Source organism: Trachinotus anak, unplaced genomic scaffold, assembly GCF_046630095.1.
Source record: "Trachinotus anak isolate AG129_WGS33_773 ecotype Australia unplaced genomic scaffold, CSIRO_AGI_Tana_v1 ptg000025l, whole genome shotgun sequence".
Classification (NCBI taxonomy): domain Eukaryota; kingdom Metazoa; phylum Chordata; class Actinopteri; order Carangiformes; family Carangidae; genus Trachinotus; species Trachinotus anak.
The window spans coordinates 12,858,275-12,879,097 of NW_027273876.1; the positions used below are offsets into that span (position 1 = coordinate 12,858,275).

Genomic DNA, 20,823 nt, shown 5'->3' on the forward strand with positions numbered 1-20,823 from the left:
TATTTCCATTATTTGTGAATGTGTGTATGCACGTGAATATTCACAGGATGTCCTTTGCAAACAAACAACCACAGAATGGAGAGATGTGCCAGTACAGGAAAGAGGCTGAAAAGGATATCCTCATGAAGTACATTTTATTGGTGGACACAAACGGCATCCAATTCTCCATTCAATTAATATTTTATCTGCTTCATAAGTTATACAGAGAATGTTTATGTAAACAATAAAGTATATTGAATTGTGTGTGTGTGTGTGTGTGTGTGTGTGTGTGCGTGATTTAGGTATGCAGAAAGACATTAAGAAACGTGTGAGAAGACATGTGCCCTCCTTTTCCTCTGGTTGACTTTGTGTTCCAGGATATGAAAGAATTTCTGCAGCACCTGCAGCAAGCAGCTCTTGAGCTAAAAGGACATCCTTCAGTGTCCCGGATCATCCATTACCACCCGGCCAGACCCTCTGCCAGCAAATATCCGGGATGTCATTTCCATCGACCTCCAAACTCCAGTCTCCAGGCTCTGTGCAGACCAGTGCGTAGGTGGAGGTAAGGTAAAGCCCACCCCACATCACAGAGACATACAGCATTTCATTGTTCATTCTTGATGCTGTGCTCATGATTCCAGACTAAGTGCTTGTGGGTCTTGTAGCTGTTTCTTCAGGCTCTTATCCAGCAGCACCAGACTCTGGACAGCCAGACTCCGGCAATCTGCATCAGGGTCTCCTTCAGCCACATCTGTGAGTACAAACAAAACAACTGATGAGTTGATGGGCCAATCACGTCACGGGCAGTCTGTGTAGTACAGGACATCCTGGTTCCTCATCTACTTCCCAGAAATGTTCAGTCCAGCTGTGTCTGGGTGTGCTGTATGTGTTTGTGTATCCATGGCTGTGTGTAACTGAGGGGACATCCATGACAGAATTCCATTATGCAGGTGCGAGTCCATTTACAAGTATCGTGTATTTTAGGGTTAATCTATTATTAGCAACATATAAACTATTTGCTTTATTCACACAGAAATTCTAAATTAAACACTAATGTTTGACATTGTCTTCCTGTAATAACTTAGAGCTATTACAGCTCTGGCTGATTTTCACATTTTAATCAAATATATCTATAACACTTAAAATCCAATTATTTCTATGTCAAGGTTCCAAGAAGAAAATAACAGATTCCTTATTTCACCTTTATTTCCAGCAGTTTTTTGTTTTGTTTTTTTTTTTTACCTGCCAGCCAAGTTCTGGTCTCAAACAGCTGATCACTGAGATCCAACAGCAGGTTTTGACTGGGCATGCTCAGAAACACAGAGCAGACAGCGAAGAGGACGCCTCGTCTCACCATCCTTTAACACAGACATGTTTCAGACTACAGCTCAGTTTTGAAGAGCATAACAACACAGCACGTCCCAGTTAATACTGATGGTAAAAAGCCTGGTTAGTAGCAGGGAGACTACACTACAGTGTTGTTGATGATCACTAGTGTCTTCTTCAGATTCACAGTCACCTCAATTTGCACTGAGAAAAACACATGCATTATACTTACTGGTCAACATGGTAGCGCACAGCCCACACAAAGTCCAGCAAAGCACGACCCATCTGTGCAGCTATCTGAATAAAAAAATTAAAAAAAACATGTGGGGTTGGGTTATTGTAATATCATAATATACTGATATCCTGAAATATACAGGATATATACTTAAAAGCTACAGCATCTAAACTAAAACTTCTCCAGCTAGGTTATAAATGAGCAGTCATTAAGTCATTAATGTTTTGAAATATATATATATATATGTACACTGTATGACTGCATCAGGAGTCATACCTAAAATATTGGCATATTGATATTAAAATCAAGCTCTTCACTGAGGTCATTTAATGAGATCATTCATAGCATAACAGTTGGATAAAACTACCGGTGCGTTGATTGCCAGATGCATGAAAAGACCCAAGGTGTGGATCAACCTTCCCAGCACCAGGTGGTCACTGCCCAACAGGTCAAAGGTCAATTGAGGCCTAGCAGAAAAAAACATTACATTTCATGTTTAAAATGAATACACTTAAGCATAAAAAAACTATGAATGTTGATCTTTTAAATTTGCAGAAAAGAACACACTTGTCATAATTCCTGAGCAGTGGAAAAAAGAAGTGTCCAGCAACAGGTGCATAACGGTTAGCGGTGGCCTTAGCTGGAGGTTGTGTGGCACCCTGCAGCAACGAGAGAAATCAATGTAGAGCTCAGGATTCAGCCTTCACTGAAAAGGCAGATGAAAATGTCTACTTACTTACCTTACTGAGGCGTTTGGTCTTGCTTTGAATGCGCTTTTCTACTACTTGTCGCCAGTGGACTGGGTTGTCACCAGGGTATGCAGTCAAATCAGTGCTGGCAGCAGTGCCAGTGGACCGATCTCTCCTTTCAGTGATTGGTTTAGAGAGCTCCTGAGCTGCCAGAGCAAGGACCTAATAATCCAGTTGTAGCAATCATCAAAAGAGATCAAGTCAATCAATACATTTATTTGGTGAAGGTACACAGCCATTATCAAAAGTGGAGAAACACTTGTTTTTTTCACCTCCAAGATATCCAGTCGCTGTCGAAGACTGTAGTTCAAGGAGTAAAATTCTGTGGTCAAATACTGAGTCACCTGTCAAATATCACAAAGAGACATTATGAAAAAAGACAGAATGGATATTTGAACACTAATTTTGAACAGATTAAGGAAAATAAGGTGGAAGATCATACAGAGATACAGTCAGTGGCAGTGACAGCCACCATAGTTGCCTGTCTGAGACTCAGGAAGCCATTTATGTTGTATTTATTCTCCATGTGAAGAAGCACTTTGGTAAGCTGCACACTGATCTGAAAGTGGCACAACGAATAAATATGAATCATAATATGAAAAATGATCTGTAATATTTGCTTTAAGAAAAATCATGTACTGGAAGGAATAAGAGGCCCTCAATAAGAAATATTCAAATCTCTGTCCTTTTGGCACCGTAAACGTTTTTACCTCTCTGGTCGCAAAGACGTTCTTCCTCACCAAACTCTCAGCAACTCTCAAACTGAGCTCCACACGCACCGGGTCCTCTGATGACATCAAAGCTGAATGGGTTGACATTCAATAATATATTGGTTAGTCACACAACAACTGAATTAGATGATCACTTAAGTCCCAAAGATTAGATCTGTGAAGCCGTACTTTCCAGACAGTCGCGTAGGTAGCGAGGTGGGGAAGCTTGACTGATCTCCTGATCTCCAGACATATCGTACGGAGTGAGCTCATCATCACTGGATCGATAACAGACTCGCAGTTAATGATACCCTTCAATAATCCCTCCAATACAAAAGAAAAAAAAAAAAATTGCCAATACTTTAGGGGATCTAACCTTACTTATACTTACCTATCCAGGTCAGAGTCTGGATCAGTTTTTGATGGCTGCGATGCTGGTTTATTTTGAGATGATACTTTCTCAGTAGATGGAGTCACTTCCCTGGTTTCTTGAGGACTATCAACTCTGCAGATGACACAACCCATTACATAAAATCAATGACATATAGTGACTAGGTTTTATGGGATTTGGCCAATTGCTGGCCAAGGAAAATAATATAATATATAATAATGATATTTCTACATTAAAACTATAAAATATCATTAACACAATGTAGCACAATTTATTTTTGGAACCATTTCAGGTGAGCAATCTGCAACACAGTGATGGTGTAATTTCTCATTTCCCTTTTTTTTGGAGACAATACTGAAAGATTCCTAATTGTAGGCACAGTGCATTACAGTGTTTCACCTTCTTAGGACCATTGATGAGAGTGGACCTTATGTTTCATCACTTAAATAAAATGATCAATGGGCTAAGTAATAGTTACAGTGATGTTTAACACCTACCTATCTGCAGGCTCAGGCTCTGGTTCATCACTAGTGACAGGAATCATGAGAGAAAGCAGCTCTTGAGTTTCCTCATCCTGATCGTACTATAACACAACACAGCACAATGAAAACTCAGACAGCGGGTCTAACAATGGCATTTCAGTGAAGTCATTAGTCAAATGTGTTGAGAAGCCAACTGCGCTGATTAGTAATTACACATCGACTGTACCTCAAATTTGAGCTTGGTTCCATTGACATCCATGCAAGAGCTCAGGCACTCTCCCACCACCATGCCCAAACGCCTGATGCGCACCACACTGCTGTCCAGGTGGCTCTGCATGCCACCCAGCATGCACTGAAGTAACTCTGAAAGAGGAGACACACAACAGGAGAGGAGAAGCAACAATTTCCTTCAGTTTATAGGATTGCATTAGAGTTGCTGCTGCTGCTAAGTGAAAACCTATTAACTCATGTTTGGAGATGCATGATAACACAAGTTGACAGAATCACACCTGAGCGTAGCTCCTGTAGCTCAGAGTCTTTCAGCAGACTCACACTCAGCAGTAAGGCCTTGCTAACATACAACTGTTGCTCTAGAGGTGTGTGTTTCACTGCACTGGGGTTAGCCCAGGCCTGGGACACAGACCGTAACACCTGAAAACATACACAAACACATGTAAATAATCACTGCATTTAACATGGTATCATTAGGCTGCTGAACATACCATGCACTCACCTGTATTAGTAGTGGCCTTCGCTCTCTGTCTGCTGCAAGATAACCCAGAACAATCCTCAAGACCTGAGTCTGTGAAAAAAAACATGCTTCATATGATATTTACAAAATACACATATGATGTACTTTCAGGCTGCAAGTTATCTTCTTACCTCATACTTATACTGTAGTAACAGCAGCTTGTGTGTCATGACAAACTGGGCCTTTTTATTTGTTAACACTAGATTCCCAATAATCCGTCCCAACACATCAGGCCTGAAGAAAAAGAGGCAAGAGATTTGGATCATTACAGGCAGACAGAAATCTGACAGCTAGTGTCCGGATAAACTACTGGTTGTTTAAACTCACATGACCACCTGACTGAAACTATAACCAGCTTACCCACTGACAGCCTGCACCAATCCAGTGAGCACGCTCTCTATCCATCGCTGTGGAACGTTCTCCAGCAGCTTCCAGCAAACCCTCTGCCACACCATGTCTGAGCATGTGGAGGCAGACAGCCAAGGAGCCATAACTGCCAGGACCAAATCTACGGGGAGGAAAAAAAAAGCCAGAGGAGGAGGTAAGGGATTCTGTGTCACTATGGATGCTGCAATAAACACCAAGGAGCCCATTAATTTCCTATAGAACTAATGAAAGAAAAGCATCATTTATGTGTGATTGCTGATAAACTCGGAAAGCCAAGAAATATCTGGTATGACTAAACGTTTCACCATAATCAGATGTCAACAGCCCCTGAAAGTTTCTTTATTTTCTTACTGGTGAACTGAATTTCATTGACAACAGTTATGCCTTTCAAACCTCATCAAGATTGTCTATGACACTTTTAGTTTTTTTCTAACATTGTTATCACTATGTAAGTTCCACTGGTAGAGCTAATGGAGCTACCCATGAACCATGGGGCCTGCAGTGTGAATGCAGCAAAGCTATTGGAGGCGATATAGAAAAAAAAAAAAAAAAAAAGAGGTACAACTTCAAAATTGTGTACACACAGTAAATAAACTCACCGCTATGCCCCTGGATACACACTTTTCCAAGAGTCTGAGCCACAAAAGATAAGGAACAGTCTGTGCCACCTGTCACCCACAAACAAACAAACAATTACAGAAATTACAGTTTATCCTGACATGTCATACATTTTTATATAATCTCTCATTATTGCTAAGTGCTTAACAGATGTCCTTCACCTTTGAGGGCCTTGCAGGTCCGCTCCAGGGCAGTGAGCATCTCTGTGGCAAGTAATGGGTAGTACTGCTGAGGAAGAAAGAGGGGTTTGTTGTTGGGATGTAATTTGTTGGCAGTTAGGTCCGGCAGAGCCACTATACGCCCCAGCAGAGTCTCTCGAAGCTGTTGGGAGTCAGAGGGAGCTGCCTCCAGACAGTACGACCACAGCAGGTCAGCGAGGCGACCACTCTGAAGGAACTTCTCAGTGACGCTGACCAGGTGGTCCAGATTTGTGCTGGGTCTGCAGAAAAGAGACAATGACATAGTAATTGATGAATGGGCACCATGACAAACATGCCTTACATTCCTCTTCTAGCAGCACCGACCTTAGCGCTCCTATTCCCTCCATCAGCACCAGCAGAGCCTGCTCTGGAGGGCCGTGTAGGAACAGGTCATCCCATAACTCTGTGCGCTGGGCTGCAGTGAGGCTGTGCAACCAGTCCGCCTGGATGTTGCTGACAAGGAACTGAAGGGTGCGGCTGTAGTGAGCTCTCCTGAACTCAGCCCGCTGGACTGCAGTGGTTGCACTCTCTGGTCCTTCATCCAAGTAAGAGTGGAGTGTTTGAAGAGCAGCAATAATGTCTCTGTCCTCTGTGGACGTGGCGAGCGTCCGGAAACACTGGGCCACCACTAGACGGACCTCAGTGTTAGAGGAGAGTGATTCCATTTTGAAGTAGTAGTATGAAGTTTTGAGGTGATTAACAGGTGGGTTTCCCTCTAAGACAAAAAAAATGAAAGGGACAATTTACCCAAAAACAGCAGTTAAGTTTCTGTGAAGGCATTCATCTCCAAACAGAGTGACTGTTGCTAACAGTCACTGAGGGCAGAGGTTCATTTTCATCAGAGCAAGGTTTGAAAATACAGAAGCTGCCCAGGTGAAGCAAACAAACATGCGTAAACATCCACTGGAATTAGCTTAAACCGTCAGTCTGTCGAAACTGATACGCACCTGAGAATTGTCATGAAATAACACAGCAGAAATGTACATGGCGACTGCGGACACAGTTTACATTGTGACATTAAAACGTTGCTTTTCGAGCAGAAATGTGCAAATCCCACCGTCACTTTACGTTGTGACAACCCGCCTGCTGGGCTCTTCCGTGTGCTCCGTCAAAATACGTTCGTGGTGAGCAAGGAGGAGACGTAAGGTTCCGGTGACAGTCTGACCGGGTGCGGCATTCAAGAAGCCAACGTTTTTTTGTAACACTTCTTCATTTCCTGTTGCTTGTTGTGTCATAGTCACTTTATAACTTAATACATCGATTAAGAAATCGGTTAATTAATCAATTAAGGAACTCGGGGGGAAAAAAAACTAAATATGTATGAAAACTAGACTTTGAAGATGGGCTCTAGTGAAAGCTTAAGAAATCTGGTGTTGTTTGATCACCAGGAGGCGCTGCAGTAAAACAATTAGCATTTTTATTTTCAACATAGATGTTGTCGTGTTTGCCTTGGAATCAAACTTTCTGTCTGACCTTTACCTAAATTGACTCATGTATTCTTCAAACCAAGCCTGACAAAACTTATTTGTGGGTTTTTGACTGCGAGAGCTAACAGGACTATAAGACTGGCAACAAAATAAATATAAGGAGTGGTTGAGGAGCCATGCAGCTGTGGCTGATAGGTGGGAGGCAGAGGGAACAGGTATCTGGTGATGGAGATGTTCACAGGCCAAATGAAGGGACCTGAACACCTCCAGGCTCTAACATTAAAACAGCTTCAGGTGACTTACCATGTGAGATCCTGCCAGTCACAGCGAAGGCAATGGACACCTTCAATTTTCTTCTGTCAAAGTAATTGTGTTAATTCTATGTATGGTAAAAGAGCAAGCTTGTTTTCTGTGAGAAGCTCCAAAATCCATAAAGTACGTGTGCACAATAAGCAAACACATGGTAAAATGTATGTACTTTCAAAAAAACTAACAAAAAAAAAAACAAACAAAAACAAACAAAAAAAAAAAAACACGACAGAGCCAACACAGGGTACTTTTATTCCATTTATTTTTCTAATCTTACTTTCACTGCTTACCTTTAAATTTTCTCTTTTTACAATGACAGAAATGATATTTCCCCAGTAACAATTAGGATTAGATCATTTGGGGATCTTCAAAAATAATATACAGCTGTAACCAATACTGTTATAATTTATACATTTATTTTTGAAAATAGGAATAAATTTAACTTTTACAATTTCTCTTTTCTACAATATCCTCTTTTTATCTTCCCATGTCACATAATGGCAAGCCATGCACTACCCCAGTAGTGATGTTTGTGCCTTGAGCAAACTTTCTTTGGACACTGGAAGTGAGCGTGAGAGAGAGAGAGAGAGAGAAAAAAAATTCACAAAAATGACAATTCATATTTACAGTTTAGGTTTCATTGTTATAATTTAACAAACTGACAGTCATGTGGTCAGTGCTTTTCCCAGGGCTCATCATCAGGTTAGTTTAGAGGCAAAGTTTGAGACACAGAGGCACAGTGTTAGACTAGCAGACCAGTTTCTTTTGTTTTTTCCTTCAGGGCAAGCTGAGAATCTGTCAATTTATGATTTAGTAGAACAGTAAAAGTGTTACCAAAAGCGTTATAACGGACCCTGATAGATAAAATGATCAGTTTAGGTTCAAATGTCTGTCTTTGGTCATTTTGAAAGCAGGAGTTAAGATGGAGAAATTGGATCTGTTTAAAGTGCAATCACCTTCAGCTCTGCTAAGAGGGAATGTTTTATCAGCTCTGTGGTCTCACCTGTCTAGTTATTCTGTCGCCAGTCGTGTTAGTCCTCAAACTATCTGTCAAAAGCTGATTATAAAACACGAAGCAGGGAGATAATTAACTGTAATATAGCCTGTTGTGTTCAGGTGTCATCCCGTTTCCTCTCTGTAAAGCATAAATGGTTCATTACTCTAAAGAAGTAAGCTTTAAATCTGTTGGGGTAAACTTCCACTTACACTAAAAGGCAGGACGCTGAACTCAGCAAGCCTGGATATGAGGTTTTAGGTGTCATCTGCTGACATTATGAGGTCTCACAACCTACGGCTCCACTGATGGATATTATAGCATATGATTTGTCAGTCAAAACATAGATCAAACAACTGAATCAGAGATATACAATAAAAATCTGTGTTTCCATGCAGTACCTGACTCCATCTGGGAAGACAACAGTAGAAACTGCAGATTCTGCCATAGATCTAAAGTCCAACCCCTGAAGAGGTCGAAGCCACATCAGCAATATGGAAGAGTGCGACGACCTCAACAAACGACCATTCTGAGCAGCTCGCATTCAAGCTGTTTCACATGATGGAGACTCGCCCAAGGACAATATACCTCAGCTTTAAACGTGTCTTAATTCAATAAATTCTCCCACAGACTCATTCACTGTGAATTAGTGATCTCCCCTCGTGAGTTCAAAAATGTACAAATATATTTTCAGCAGAACAGATCACAGAGTGTGAGTTGTTGTTTGTGTTGAATGATGAATAAATATCTGCATGTGATTGAAAATGAGAAAAGAAAAAAAAAAAAAAAACAGATACTGTACACGCTACATGCTAGAGAAGAATACAGGCAGCTGTCTCTCAGCTTAAGACAAGAAAAAGAAATGTTCTTTTCTTTCCTGGCTATAAAAATACCTAGAATCTAGAATGAGTGTAGAAAAAACTTTACATGTACAAGTCATTTACATCCAAGGCCATTTTTCCATGGAGTGGCAGGTGAAGAAGAGCAGTGAGATTTAGAGGTGAACAGGGTGAAAAACAGGAATTCTTCTTAGCATACTGGTAAAGAACGCCGTGCTGTTTGGACAAAACAAAAAAACAAAAAAAGAAACCTCCTCGACTTCAAATATAAATCTGTCCAGATATCTGGCGGGTATATCCGACGCTTTATGTTCAGTTTCACAGTCAGAAAGAAATGTCCAAAAGCACTGAGGCTGCACAGTACCGATAAACGCGGCCTCAGCCCAAAAATCAGTCTTTGAAAATGCAGATGTTTGCTTCAGCAGAGGAAATAGAGAGCAGGTTCGTTTCATCTGCCTTCCACCAACGTCCACTTTCTTGCCAAGCATTATTGCTACCAAAGTCTGCCATTTTTCTTCAATAATATGCAGATCAGGTCTGGAAAAAAAAAACAAAAAAACTGGCCAATATCCAGGGAAAAAGCTCAGATGAATCCCGATGGCTGAAAAAATACAGTATTTAAATGAAAACTAATCTTTTGTAGTATTCTTGAATATTTCCAGTTCTACATGGCATTAAGAATAGTGTGATGTTTTTTTCTTCTGCTTAAGCATGAGTGGGATGTCTGCAGCTCACACCAGCCCCAACTTTGCTGGTGTGTCTGTAGCCACAAATCCAACGTGCTATCATCTTCATATGGGCTTCAAAATATCTTCAATTTTACATTTGATCCCTCCACAATTAACAGTTCTATCAACAACAATAAAGAAATCAAAACAAACCTTAGTGCAAAGTACAACCATTTGATTCTTCACATACAACCTCCCGACTGTCAGCATTTATTTTACATCACCTGTGCAGCAAAGAGAAAAAAAAAAAAAAGGTTGGTAACCTGAATCAGCTTGCTCTCTGTCACTTTCACTCAGCAAGAGAACACTGGGATCAGGTGAGCTGCACTTAGAAAAATAAAACTACAATTCCCAGAATCACTCATCTGTTTCCCTTCATGCTTAATTCAAGTGTTTGGAGAGTTTATAAAGTGATGAGGTGGTTATAGTTTGTCAGTTACAGTCAGTCAGTCTAAGTTTAGTGAGATAAGTTTGAGATATCTAACATTTGTGCCAGGGAGTGATGGGAAATGTAGTGATTTTCCACTTGTGGTCTCAGCCCACCTGAGCTCCGGGACCCTGTTTCATTGTAAAAATAAATGAGATGAAGCACATAATAAATCCGCCGGGTTCCTTCATTTGGGAGACTGAGACTTTCAAGAACGACTGTGTCATTCTTGTTACGCCTTCTCGTGTCACCGAGCTTTTTCAAAACCTTTAACACAGAGCGAAAAAAATAAGGAAATTTTTAACACCTCACATACACACACATTACCCTCCGGGCATTTCTCATCCTCGACCCCTAGAAATGTCCCTCACTTGGGTTCACTGGAAAGACAGTTGAACTTGGATATAGGACAGAGCACACTGTTATAGGGCCTGGTAGGCAGCACAGCAAGCTTTTAACTTATTAAAGACAAATTCTACTTGTCTCCTGACCACAGCTTCATACGGCTTTCTCTCTAGTGATTAAAACACGACTCAGCTTGGATCAGGACATCACAGCCCACTGACTGAGCCGAGGCATGTATGGTATGTAGAACGAACGTATCCTTTGATCACCTTTCATTTAAGGCCTTTAGGTATTATTGTCTGATCGTTATCATTATTATTTTTTAGCTCAATCAAACATTGACACTTTATTTTTGGAAAGGGAGGGGCTAGATTTCTACTCCGAATGATACTGACCTCTTGCACACATTTACACATTCACTCACTCTCACAGGGGGGAGACTCAGGTCCCTCTAGCCAAATACATGGAAGTCACCAGAACCCAAGTGTTTTCAGGAGGGTTAACACATACTACTCACAAACAAGTACAGACTCAGGGGATATCTAACTGAAAATAGCTTATTTTTCACTGACAGCCATGGACTTCTTAAAAATCTTAAATTCTTCCTTTTTTGTTTTCTCTAGGGTGGAGGGTTGGGGTGGGTGGGGTGGGTGGGGTGGGGGGCGAGGGGTAACTTGAGTGCGTTGTTTTTTTTCTACCAAAATGATGTCTTAATATTTTTACATCCTCTCTTGGTAGATTTCTTTTAGCCAAGTCTCCAATATTTTTTAACAGCTTAGAAGGCAACTTCAAGTAGCCCTCTGGCTGCAAGGTGTCTATTTGACCTCTAGGATGGAGGGGTTGGACTCCATGATGGCCACGATGATTTTGTCGATGTAGTCCTGGAGTCTGTAGTTGATCTCCTCCTGTTTGTGGATAGCCTCCATCAGCTGGAAACACAGGGACAGATGTCAGTGGAGATAAAAACCTGCCCAGTGTAATTCAAATAAAAAGGTAAACTGGCGGTGGATATGTTGTGCATCTTTCCTGTTTCCTAAACGTACCTCTGCGCGAGACACAGAGTTGATCTCAGCTGCCAGGGAGTCGGAGAAGGAGGCCGACATCAGATTCTTGGCTCCCTGGATGCTCAGGTTGATGATCTGGCCGTTTAACTCGTCATTCTGCTCCTTCAGGCTGCGGTTGTCCTGGAGAGGTCAAGTCAAATGGAATGCACCATAAAACGTTACAGGCTGAACTCTAAGTCATTCTTCCATGTCAAAATAGTCTGGTCAGAGTGACAGAAAGAGAAAATGCTACAAAACTTCAGCGACGAGACAGAGAACTGAGGAAAACGCAGAAATGTTTGAGCTACCTGTTTGAGTCGTTTGATCTCCTGTTCCAGCTCAGCCTCGCGGGTGCGGGTCTGATACTCCTGCAGCCCTGCACCGGGTGAGCGCCCTCTCTTTGCTTCGGCCTCCAACTTGTACAGCTGCAGGTGCTCAAGCTGTTTACGTAGGTCCTCAATTAGCTGTGGTAGAAACAAATCAAGAGACATTAGATAGTAAAGTCATTGGGAATCATACAAAATGAAGGCTAAAGGGCAATAACACTTAGTTTAGGTAATGACAGAATTCAGACAGGACATTTTGACAAATGACAGTCATGCTGTATAACTTCACACTGTATTGTAATATTTTGGACACAGGGCATTGTTTATTTTGCACATAGAGGAACCAGTTCCACCTCCTGTGTGCACTCCTTCTCCTTATGGCTCTGGTGGCGCTCGTGGCTCAGCTTGTCACCCATCTTCCTGCGCGACTCTGTCTCCTCCTTCAGCCTGTCAGACATGACTTCTGTCTCATCTTGCAGCTTCCTCTTCTCCTGCAAGACGAAAAAAACAAAGACGATGAGGAAGGGAACTTATGAGAAAGATTGCAGTCTAAGCTAAGGAAGGAAAAACGAACCAGGAGATGAGATATGGTTGCTCTCACCTCCTCTAGTCGCTCGATGTTTGCTCGTAGACAAGGGACACAGGACCGCAGCTCACTGTTCTCCTCATCCAGCTGCTGCAGCCTGAGAAACAAACGCAAATCTTTTAGACATTCACATCAAAAACCACAGAGTAACTATTGCTATAGCCGCACTGTTTGTTAAAGGCTGACAATGCTGTACCATAGGAAGACAGCTTATGTTCAGTGGCAGGTAAATGCCAGAGGGTGGCAGTATGGAAGCACTTTTCCTCCAACAGACAGTATGTCAACCACTGGCGTCACAATGAAATGTGTTTTCAATGTACCATTGAGTCAAATACAATAAACACACCAAAAAGCACAACCTAAAAAAAAATCACCAGGGAATCACACACTGACTGTTTTTGTTGTCAGTATCCAGTTACAATGATCACAAAGTCCAGAATCAAAAACACCTAAATTAGATTGGTTTTTATATTTGTAACATAAAAATAATATGCAAAGAAGTAGAATTCTATTTAATAAAACAGGTGGCATGGACCATTCCTATACACGATATTACTGGATCTGTTCTACAGTAATTAAATACATCCTGATTTTCTCATCACAGCCAAAGATATTCCAAAAATAGTCGAGTGTTTCCTCATTGCTCACCTGGCCTGCAGGTTTTCCAGCTCCAGCCCCCTCTCCCTCTCCAGCTTGTTCAGAGCCTCCTTGTGGCGGCGAGTCTCTTGCTGTAGTTGCTCGTCAGCATGGAGCTCCTGCTCCTTCAGTTGCTCTTCAAGGGCATTTGCCCGGTGCACCAGCTGAAGGTTCTCCTGGCGCAGCCGGGCGTGCTGCTCCCCCGAGGCCTCTGACTCCTTCTCCAGCTCCGCCACTCGACGCTCAAGGAGGAGCACCTAGGGAAAGGAAACCTTTCACAGTTAGCGAAACAAAATTTGAACTGTATTGTTAGAGTAATCAACTATGACATGTTGTAGCACTAATGTAGCTATTTTAACAGGTGAAAACTGTGGCAGCTCATACATATGAATGTGTGTAACCAGAGGGATGTAAAAGCAGGTGTTTTTGAAAAAGATCAGTTAACTTTATCACCTTGTCTGTGATGTCATTGTCAGCGAGCTCCAGGATGTCCCGCGTTAAGTCGCTCATGGTGTCCAGAGTCATCGAGCTGTTCTGAAGCAGATGTCTGCACGTGGAGAGGTTTTTAAAAAAAAAAAAAACATAACTCCCTGGAGCCAGTTGACATTTTCTTACGCCAAACACAACTATCTGTTACAATCGTACTAGAAACATGAGACCTTGCCAACTGAAAACAAAGCAACTATTTCGCTTACCTTGCTACTTTCTTGCTGGACAGCCTCTTACCAGCGCTGGATGGGGGGGAGACAGAACAACAGGAAAAATGGTCAGGAAGAGAAAAAGGATAGAGGAAAGAGACACCACCTCCTGATGGTCCTCTTATCTCACCCAGAGTGCCTCTCTTCGATAGCAGAGGACCCCCAGTAAGGACACAAGGGCCATGATGGGGTTTTATTACTTTACTAGTGAATCACTACATTTCACACAAAACTGAAGCTAGAAAATATTCACACATCACGGCAATCTAACACAAACACAGCAGCGTATATGAAACTATACAAGTTCTGATCTAGGATTAGTTTTTATAACAGACCTGTAAGAGATTGCATTATAGAAACTTACAAAACTATATGTCAGTTCTTTAATAAAAGCTTTTTAAGTTAGTTATCTTATATTCTGAGGTTACACAGTTAGTAAATAGGTGAAATAGGATTTGAGAGTTACTAAGTTTCTGTAATACATCCACTGGTCAGTAATCCTGGATCAGCAAGTCTGTTCCGATAAAAGCGGGTTCTTTGAAAAGCTCTACTCCACTACCAGCTGCATTTTGCAACAACTTAAATGAAGCATGAAGGTAATGAAACAGACACCACTCACCTGTGACACCTGAGGTTATTGTTTCATATTGCCACAACCTCATTCAAATGAACTTCACATGTACAACCAGTCAATTGATGTGCAAAATGTTTATCATGTATGAGTGACAAATGATAATTTGTACAGATGGTAACGATGGGGAAAGAAGTAGCTGGCACCAAGTAAAAAGTGCAGCAAAGCCACTGAAATTCCTTAAGTGAGTTTTTGCATCATGAAATGCTAAATGCTAACATAACGAAACACGCACCATGTTGTTGCTAGTCCAACACAGCATGCACACATTATGAGAACATGCGCGATACTGTTTGTCTATTCAGCACTGCAAACACATTCACACAGCTTAAAGTCGGAGTGGGTTGTGAATGATGTGTTACCTAGTCATCTCTAGGAAATTGAGGCGAGTGGAGAGGTCCTCGAGACGACTTATTTGTTTGTGACACTGGCTACAGAAAAAGTCCAGCGCCTCCTCCCTGAGGAAGCTCTGAAAGCAGTCAGGGAGAGGAGCAGGTGCACTGGAAAGAGGAAACAAGGAGGAAGAGGAGGAGGAAGTGGTGAGTGATGGACAAGAGGGGGGGGGGGGGGTGGGAGGTGTGTGGTGCACTGAGGTGGGACAGGACACCTCTGAGGGTGTGGGAGGTGTTAGTGAAATCCACAGAAGAGTTTGAAAGAGTAAAGTTTGAAGGCATCAGTGGGAGGGAGACGTGAAACAGACTGTGCAGTGTGGTTGTGATTTGTTTGGGTAGAAACAAAACATTCTAGGAGAAAGAATGTGTTGGTCTCTTCTCAGTGCTGATAAGATTTTTTTCCCCCCCCTGCTAGCAAACATTCTTCACTATTCAACCTTGGTGTCTTTGCAGAGAACTCAAATAACTGACAGAGTGCTTATTATTTATCTAAATAAATTAAAATAACAGAAATTAAACACATGGTCCCTTATTTCATTGTTAGGAGATTGTCCTGTCTCCTCACGTCACCTCCACCAGCTGATTGTTCATTCAGAAAGCGAGTCACGTCTGCATTATGTAACAAACTGGCACAGGTTCCTGTTAATGTAGGCAGAAATGTTGCGTTCTATGGCACTTGATGGTCGTAAGCGCCGCTGTCTTTTTCTACCGACAGCGTGAAGGATGACTTTGTTAAAAAATGCTGCAGTGATGTAGTCTGTGATATGTAGATAGATAAATGAGGGGGTGTGTGTAGGCAGCAGTGCTACATGCGCCAACAATGAGCACGAATGGCTCAAAACATGGTGACGCATTCACACTGAGTGGGTGAAGTTTGTGGGATGCAGGTTTTTTTTTTTTTTTTTTGTGTGTGTGTGTGTGTTCTTGATTTTTTTCACCCAACAAGCAGGCAGATTTAGGCTCAACTTGTATGTGATGTAGACTTTCACATACAGTTTCTCCCATTTCAAAAATACAACATAAAATGATATAACAACTATTTAATTTAATTAACATAGAATTTAAGGATTCTCCTCTTATCATCTTCTTAGGTTTATCCTATTTAGTTAAATGAATCCTTTTACTACTTTGTTCTATAAAGACAAATATTACATATGAGGATCATTCCAGTTCATATCCAAACATCATGTTACATATAATCAAGTACTTTTTGTTATGTAAGCCTTCCTGTAATGATAAGAATGACTCCTACAAAGCAGTAGGAATATACTCTGAGGCCTCAACCATCAGCTTATTTCCATATTGTCAATGGGCTAAAAAACTGGGCAGTTAGCTGTTAAGAGCTTCCTGGAGAGGCAAATCACGGAAATATTACCCTTGTGGGAATTACGCATTATCCAGCTTAGAGTCTCTGATGAAAACAGAGGAGGAGGGAGGAAAGAGCCGGCTGGGAAAAGGCTACAGTAGAGGCTTCAACACAAATGAATTGTGCCATAAAGAGGAGTGTATGTATGTATGTGTGGGCTGTATTATGGTGTTTGTCTTTACACTGTTAAAGTCAACCTGTGTCTGTACTACGACAGCTCAAAGGCAAAGCTTGTTAGGTGTTTGAACTCATCGCAAAAAAAAACCCCATCCACCTTCTGCCTGACCCAGAACGCTTGGCAACAGACACCACCCTTAAGACTCAAACAGTTTGACTGACAAACATTTACTCTTTTTTTTTTTTTTTTTTGGAAGCAGTTTTAGAGGAGAATTTATCCCCTGTCCACATTTTCAATATCTTTGCAGCAGTGAGAGTGAACCTGAACTTTGTATTCACTCCATTTATCTTGCCCTTCATCAAGAAAAGGAGGCAGATAGGGGCGTGAAGGACGTCTCCAGATAATTCTTATCAATGTTTGACCTCAGTGTCTTTGTTAAAAGAAAAACATTTTCTCTGAGGAATGTACATAGGGGCATTTGCACCTGGACAATGCAGCTGAGTAACAGTGTCTCACACCTCTTATCAGGAAGGGTTGATAAAGAGAAAGTTATTTGACAGCCTGGTGCAAATTGCATTAATATTCACCTCAGTTAAATAACCTTTGGGGTGTCTAATTTTCTAGGAGGAATAAGTCATTTTTGAAGATATAGAGCATAACAAATGTAAAATGTTTTAATATGTTTTTGTCAGAGTTGGTCAAAACCTGACCCGGTGTAGGGAAGACAAGCTTGTACCTGGGAGACAGAAGTGAGGAGCCATTGATTTGCTCATTGGGCTGCACGAGAGAGGAGTCGGCCTCCCCTTCCGTCCCCTCCACGCTGCTGCTCTGCAGTAGCAACTCTGAGGTATTGCTTTCACCAAAGTCCTCAAAGTGCTCCTCCTCTCCACCGATGACCGTCACCAGTGAGTGGTTATGGAGCTCAGAGTTCAGGGAAAACCTGAGGGACACACAAGGATAGATTACTGTGTTAGTAAGTGTGTGTTCACTTTCGTATACAACAACAATGTAGTTCATTTTAGGTCCTAGCCAAAAATAAAAGAAAATATGTCAGGGTTAGATGGAATAAAAATGGACGACCAACCGGTTATAAACAGCCACAAACCATCCATTTAAGAAACCACAATCTCAGCCAAACCAAACAAGGCTCATCTTCTGACTCCATTCAAAAACGGTATAAACATGTAATAGCATTTGAGATACAGTGTCTGGGTAACAAGCTCTAAAAAGGCTGGCTGAGGGTTGGGGTGTTGGACCCAGAAGCCTGGAAATGATTAGAGCCTACTGTAAATCCCACACAAGTACAATTAATCTTCCCCCCAGGAAGAAGAGCAATCTGGACAAGTTCAACGATCACTTGTCTTTAAAGGTAATCTGTTAATTCACATTAATCCCAAAGTCTGCATTGGCAGAAACAAAATGTTTTGTGCCTCTCTGGTAATGCAAAACCACGACGGCAAAGACGTCAGAGGAGCTTTCATGGGGTCTGATGTGGGTCAGGCTCAACTGTGCTGAGAGAAGGGGCTGAAACTTTGGCTTTCATAAGTGGCTGGTTATCTTACACAACGTGAATTTAATAGCGTTACAAGAGCTTGAGCCTCTTGATCTTCATTGAACAGGAAAGCTAGCCTTTCCTGTTGTCCAGCAGGACATGTTAGATGTCTTAAGCACACACACAGGACGAGGATGTCCAAATCAGCACAAAGGTTTGCTTTCTCAGCACACAATGACAAAGCCCATTTCACTTGTTTACAACAAAATCTTAAATCACAAACTGTTGCCCAAAATGATTCTGGCCACTCATTACATCAGTCAACAATGCAGTTTCAGCTGCGGTAATGTCCTGAACTAACATCAGGCTGAACTGGTTAAATAGCAGAACAACCATTTTTGAAGCCACTTACCCTTTACTCTGGTTCTTACTACTTGGCCCCATATTGAGGTCCCTCGCACAGAGGGACGGTGAAGAGAGGGAACGCATCTTTAAACGCCCTCCGCTGCCCTGGCGTGAAAGCCGTGGAGCAACTGGAGTTAAAACCCCAGACAACCAGAGTGGAATCCTGAAATTTCACAGGTTACACCGATTTAAAACAAAACCAAGACTCTCCCGTTTGGAGAATTTAAAAAAAGGGTCCGGCCTTTGAAAACGGCCAAGTGTGTGGTCCTAATGAGCTGCCAATCTACAGCGCCACATGACTGATGGTGCATCGTCTGTGCCACCCAAAAGACTTGAGGCTGTACCAGAAAGGGTTGACTGAGTGAGTGGGTTAATCAGATTTGAGGCTAAGCAACGGCCAACAGACAGTCCTGCTGACCTTCCAAGGACCAAATGTGTACAGGGACACAGGGTAAGACAGAGGGGGGTGGGGGAGGCTAATCCTGTTAGATTCTTAATCCCCAGTCCAGTACATATTCTCCGACTCTGACTATGCCGTATGTGGCTGTAGGCAGCAGTGAGGGTTCATTCGGAAATCCCCAGTTTAGTAACTAGCATGTTTCATATTCTCACAATCAATGTTAAATCATTGGAAATCGCAAACTGTTTTTGACTTGGAAAACCCCTTAAAAACGGTCTGGCAGCGAAACATGCCCACATTTTTTTATATAAACTTAACTCCACCAACAGACTGTTGAGATATTCCCTGGCATGATAAGTCACTGACAAATCAGAGCGAGTTTTCATTCTAGGAGGCAATTCAGCAATGAGTTTCCGCGTTTTTAGTAAACAGACTGCTGAAGGGAGAGAATATAAAGGTCATAGAGTCATACAGTATGAGTGTTAGGTTCCAGTCAGCAGTAGACTTAGCGGGGCAATGGTACGAGTGAGTCAAAAGGACAGAATCAGATTAGCCCATGCCACAGAAAGGGAAAAAAAGGGAAAACAAAAAAAGAGCTAACTCAACACTTCCTGGAATTCAAGGCTCAATCATGGAATGGGAAGTCAAAACACATCCTTGTCAGGCAGACCACTCCAATCCGTCATCAAGGCGGAGAGACAGGTCACACAGTCAGCAAAGGTCTTACTGGTCTGCATTTCCTCCCTTGTGTTTGACCTAAACACTATATGAACAAGAAGACTCGTGCAGATAGAGGGGCCTCATCTGCAGCAGCTCCCCATCTTTAACAATAAGACTGATCAGAACACAGTAAAGAAGCGAATTTCTTTAACCCATCAAAATGAGAGAACCTGTGTACATGATTAGTATTTTAAAATGTATTAAATGTTCTACACATCCTACTTAGCTGATGAAAATAATGGATGACTGAGATACAGTCAGAGACAGTTTATTACTGTCCTCATCAATGATGTGCGTTATAAACACAGTATACTCTGGTCCTACTTTGTCTTTTGCGTGGAATTAAATACCAGGGTCTGAGTATTTCCTCAATACTGAAGCTGCTATAAAATTACAATTTAGAAAGATGCACTTTGAAAAGGCTCCATTCTTATCCTTTTGTTGACCCTTTACACCATAGCCATAGTCAAAAACTACTGTTCACTCAATCCATAATCATGTCGACTGCCTATTAAAAGTGATCAAAATATACATACACTGTCTAGTGATGTTGACTCAGATAACTGGGCATTTTCCCGTGTAAACAAACAGGAATTGAAAAATCCAACTTCCGTCCAAAGCAACCGTAAGCCAAAGAATATAAGAGAGATGAATATCGTTGTGACAAAAAGCCAGAAGGGATACATTAAACATTACAGATATTTCACTTACTGTAATCATTAACAGCTTATGCCATAACCTGAGAATTCAGAGAAGATGAGCAGATCTCAGTCTCTTTTCAGCCCATACAAATGATGATCCACTAAGATGCACTGGCATCAGTGAAGAATGGTGGAAGGAATTTGTGTTCAAAGTTTACACTGTGCACATTTCCAGTTATCTCTGAATGAAAGTGCATTCCTGTTCAGCCTCAAAGTGTACGTCCTCCGGTGACAGTGCACGGTGTATTAGTACAAGAGCATCTGCGTTTAAAGGACAGAAAAGGGTTCAATTAAGGAAAAACTGAGGAGACCAAAGAAAGAGTAATAGTAACATACTGTATGTGTGACTGACACACTGGTGTATAAAGGGGAATTCAAGACACTGGGTCAATAAAGTTGTGGCTGCCTATTG

The 20,823-nt window shown here is 41.7% G+C and overlaps 2 protein-coding genes across 11 annotated transcripts in view; both read right to left on the reverse strand.

The window, feature by feature from the left end:
* Nucleotides 1-117: 117 nt before the first annotated feature.
* Nucleotides 118-6,959, reverse strand: telo2 (TEL2, telomere maintenance 2, homolog (S. cerevisiae)). 2 transcript variants are annotated; one of them, XM_071463123.1, is made up of 21 exons: nt 6,776-6,938; nt 6,153-6,543; nt 5,790-6,067; nt 5,610-5,678; nt 4,984-5,131; nt 4,755-4,857; nt 4,606-4,674; nt 4,382-4,523; nt 4,099-4,235; nt 3,888-3,973; nt 3,391-3,504; nt 3,189-3,277; nt 3,000-3,091; nt 2,732-2,848; nt 2,562-2,633; nt 2,281-2,451; nt 2,108-2,199; nt 1,908-2,007; nt 1,538-1,602; nt 1,222-1,337; nt 118-730 (listed from the first exon to the last, which is right to left on the reverse strand). In XM_071463123.1, exons 2-21 carry the CDS (start codon nt 6,491-6,493, stop codon nt 609-611), a joined length of 2,523 nt encoding a protein of 840 aa, XP_071319224.1. In that variant the 5' UTR covers nt 6,494-6,543; nt 6,776-6,938; the 3' UTR covers nt 118-608. The 2 variants fall into 2 exon arrangements, with proteins under 2 accessions (XP_071319224.1, XP_071319225.1); XM_071463124.1 differs by having other exon boundaries at nt 465-730; nt 6,886-6,959.
* An 850-nt stretch (nt 6,960-7,809) lies between these two features.
* Nucleotides 7,810-20,823, reverse strand: part of rab11fip3 (RAB11 family interacting protein 3 (class II)) — a 28,942-nt gene continuing 15,928 nt past the window's right edge. For 3 of the 9 annotated variants that reach the window (XM_071463695.1, XM_071463699.1, XM_071463700.1), the window contains 10 exons: nt 17,430-17,633; nt 15,180-15,317; nt 14,184-14,219; nt 13,942-14,035; nt 13,501-13,745; nt 12,868-12,949; nt 12,620-12,757; nt 12,249-12,404; nt 11,941-12,081; nt 7,810-11,826 (listed from right to left, as the gene is read on the reverse strand). In XM_071463695.1, coding sequence (XP_071319796.1) covers nt 11,713-11,826; nt 11,941-12,081; nt 12,249-12,404; nt 12,620-12,757; nt 12,868-12,949; nt 13,501-13,745; nt 13,942-14,035; nt 14,184-14,219; nt 15,180-15,317; nt 17,430-17,633 — 1,348 coding nt within the window. In that variant the 3' untranslated portion in view covers nt 7,810-11,712. The remainder of the gene's footprint in view (nt 11,827-11,940; nt 12,082-12,248; nt 12,405-12,619; nt 12,758-12,867; nt 12,950-13,500; nt 13,746-13,941; nt 14,036-14,183; nt 14,220-15,179; nt 15,318-17,429; nt 17,634-20,823) is intronic. The other 6 variants (XR_011685201.1, XR_011685200.1, XR_011685199.1 and 3 more) reach the window with 6 other exon arrangements.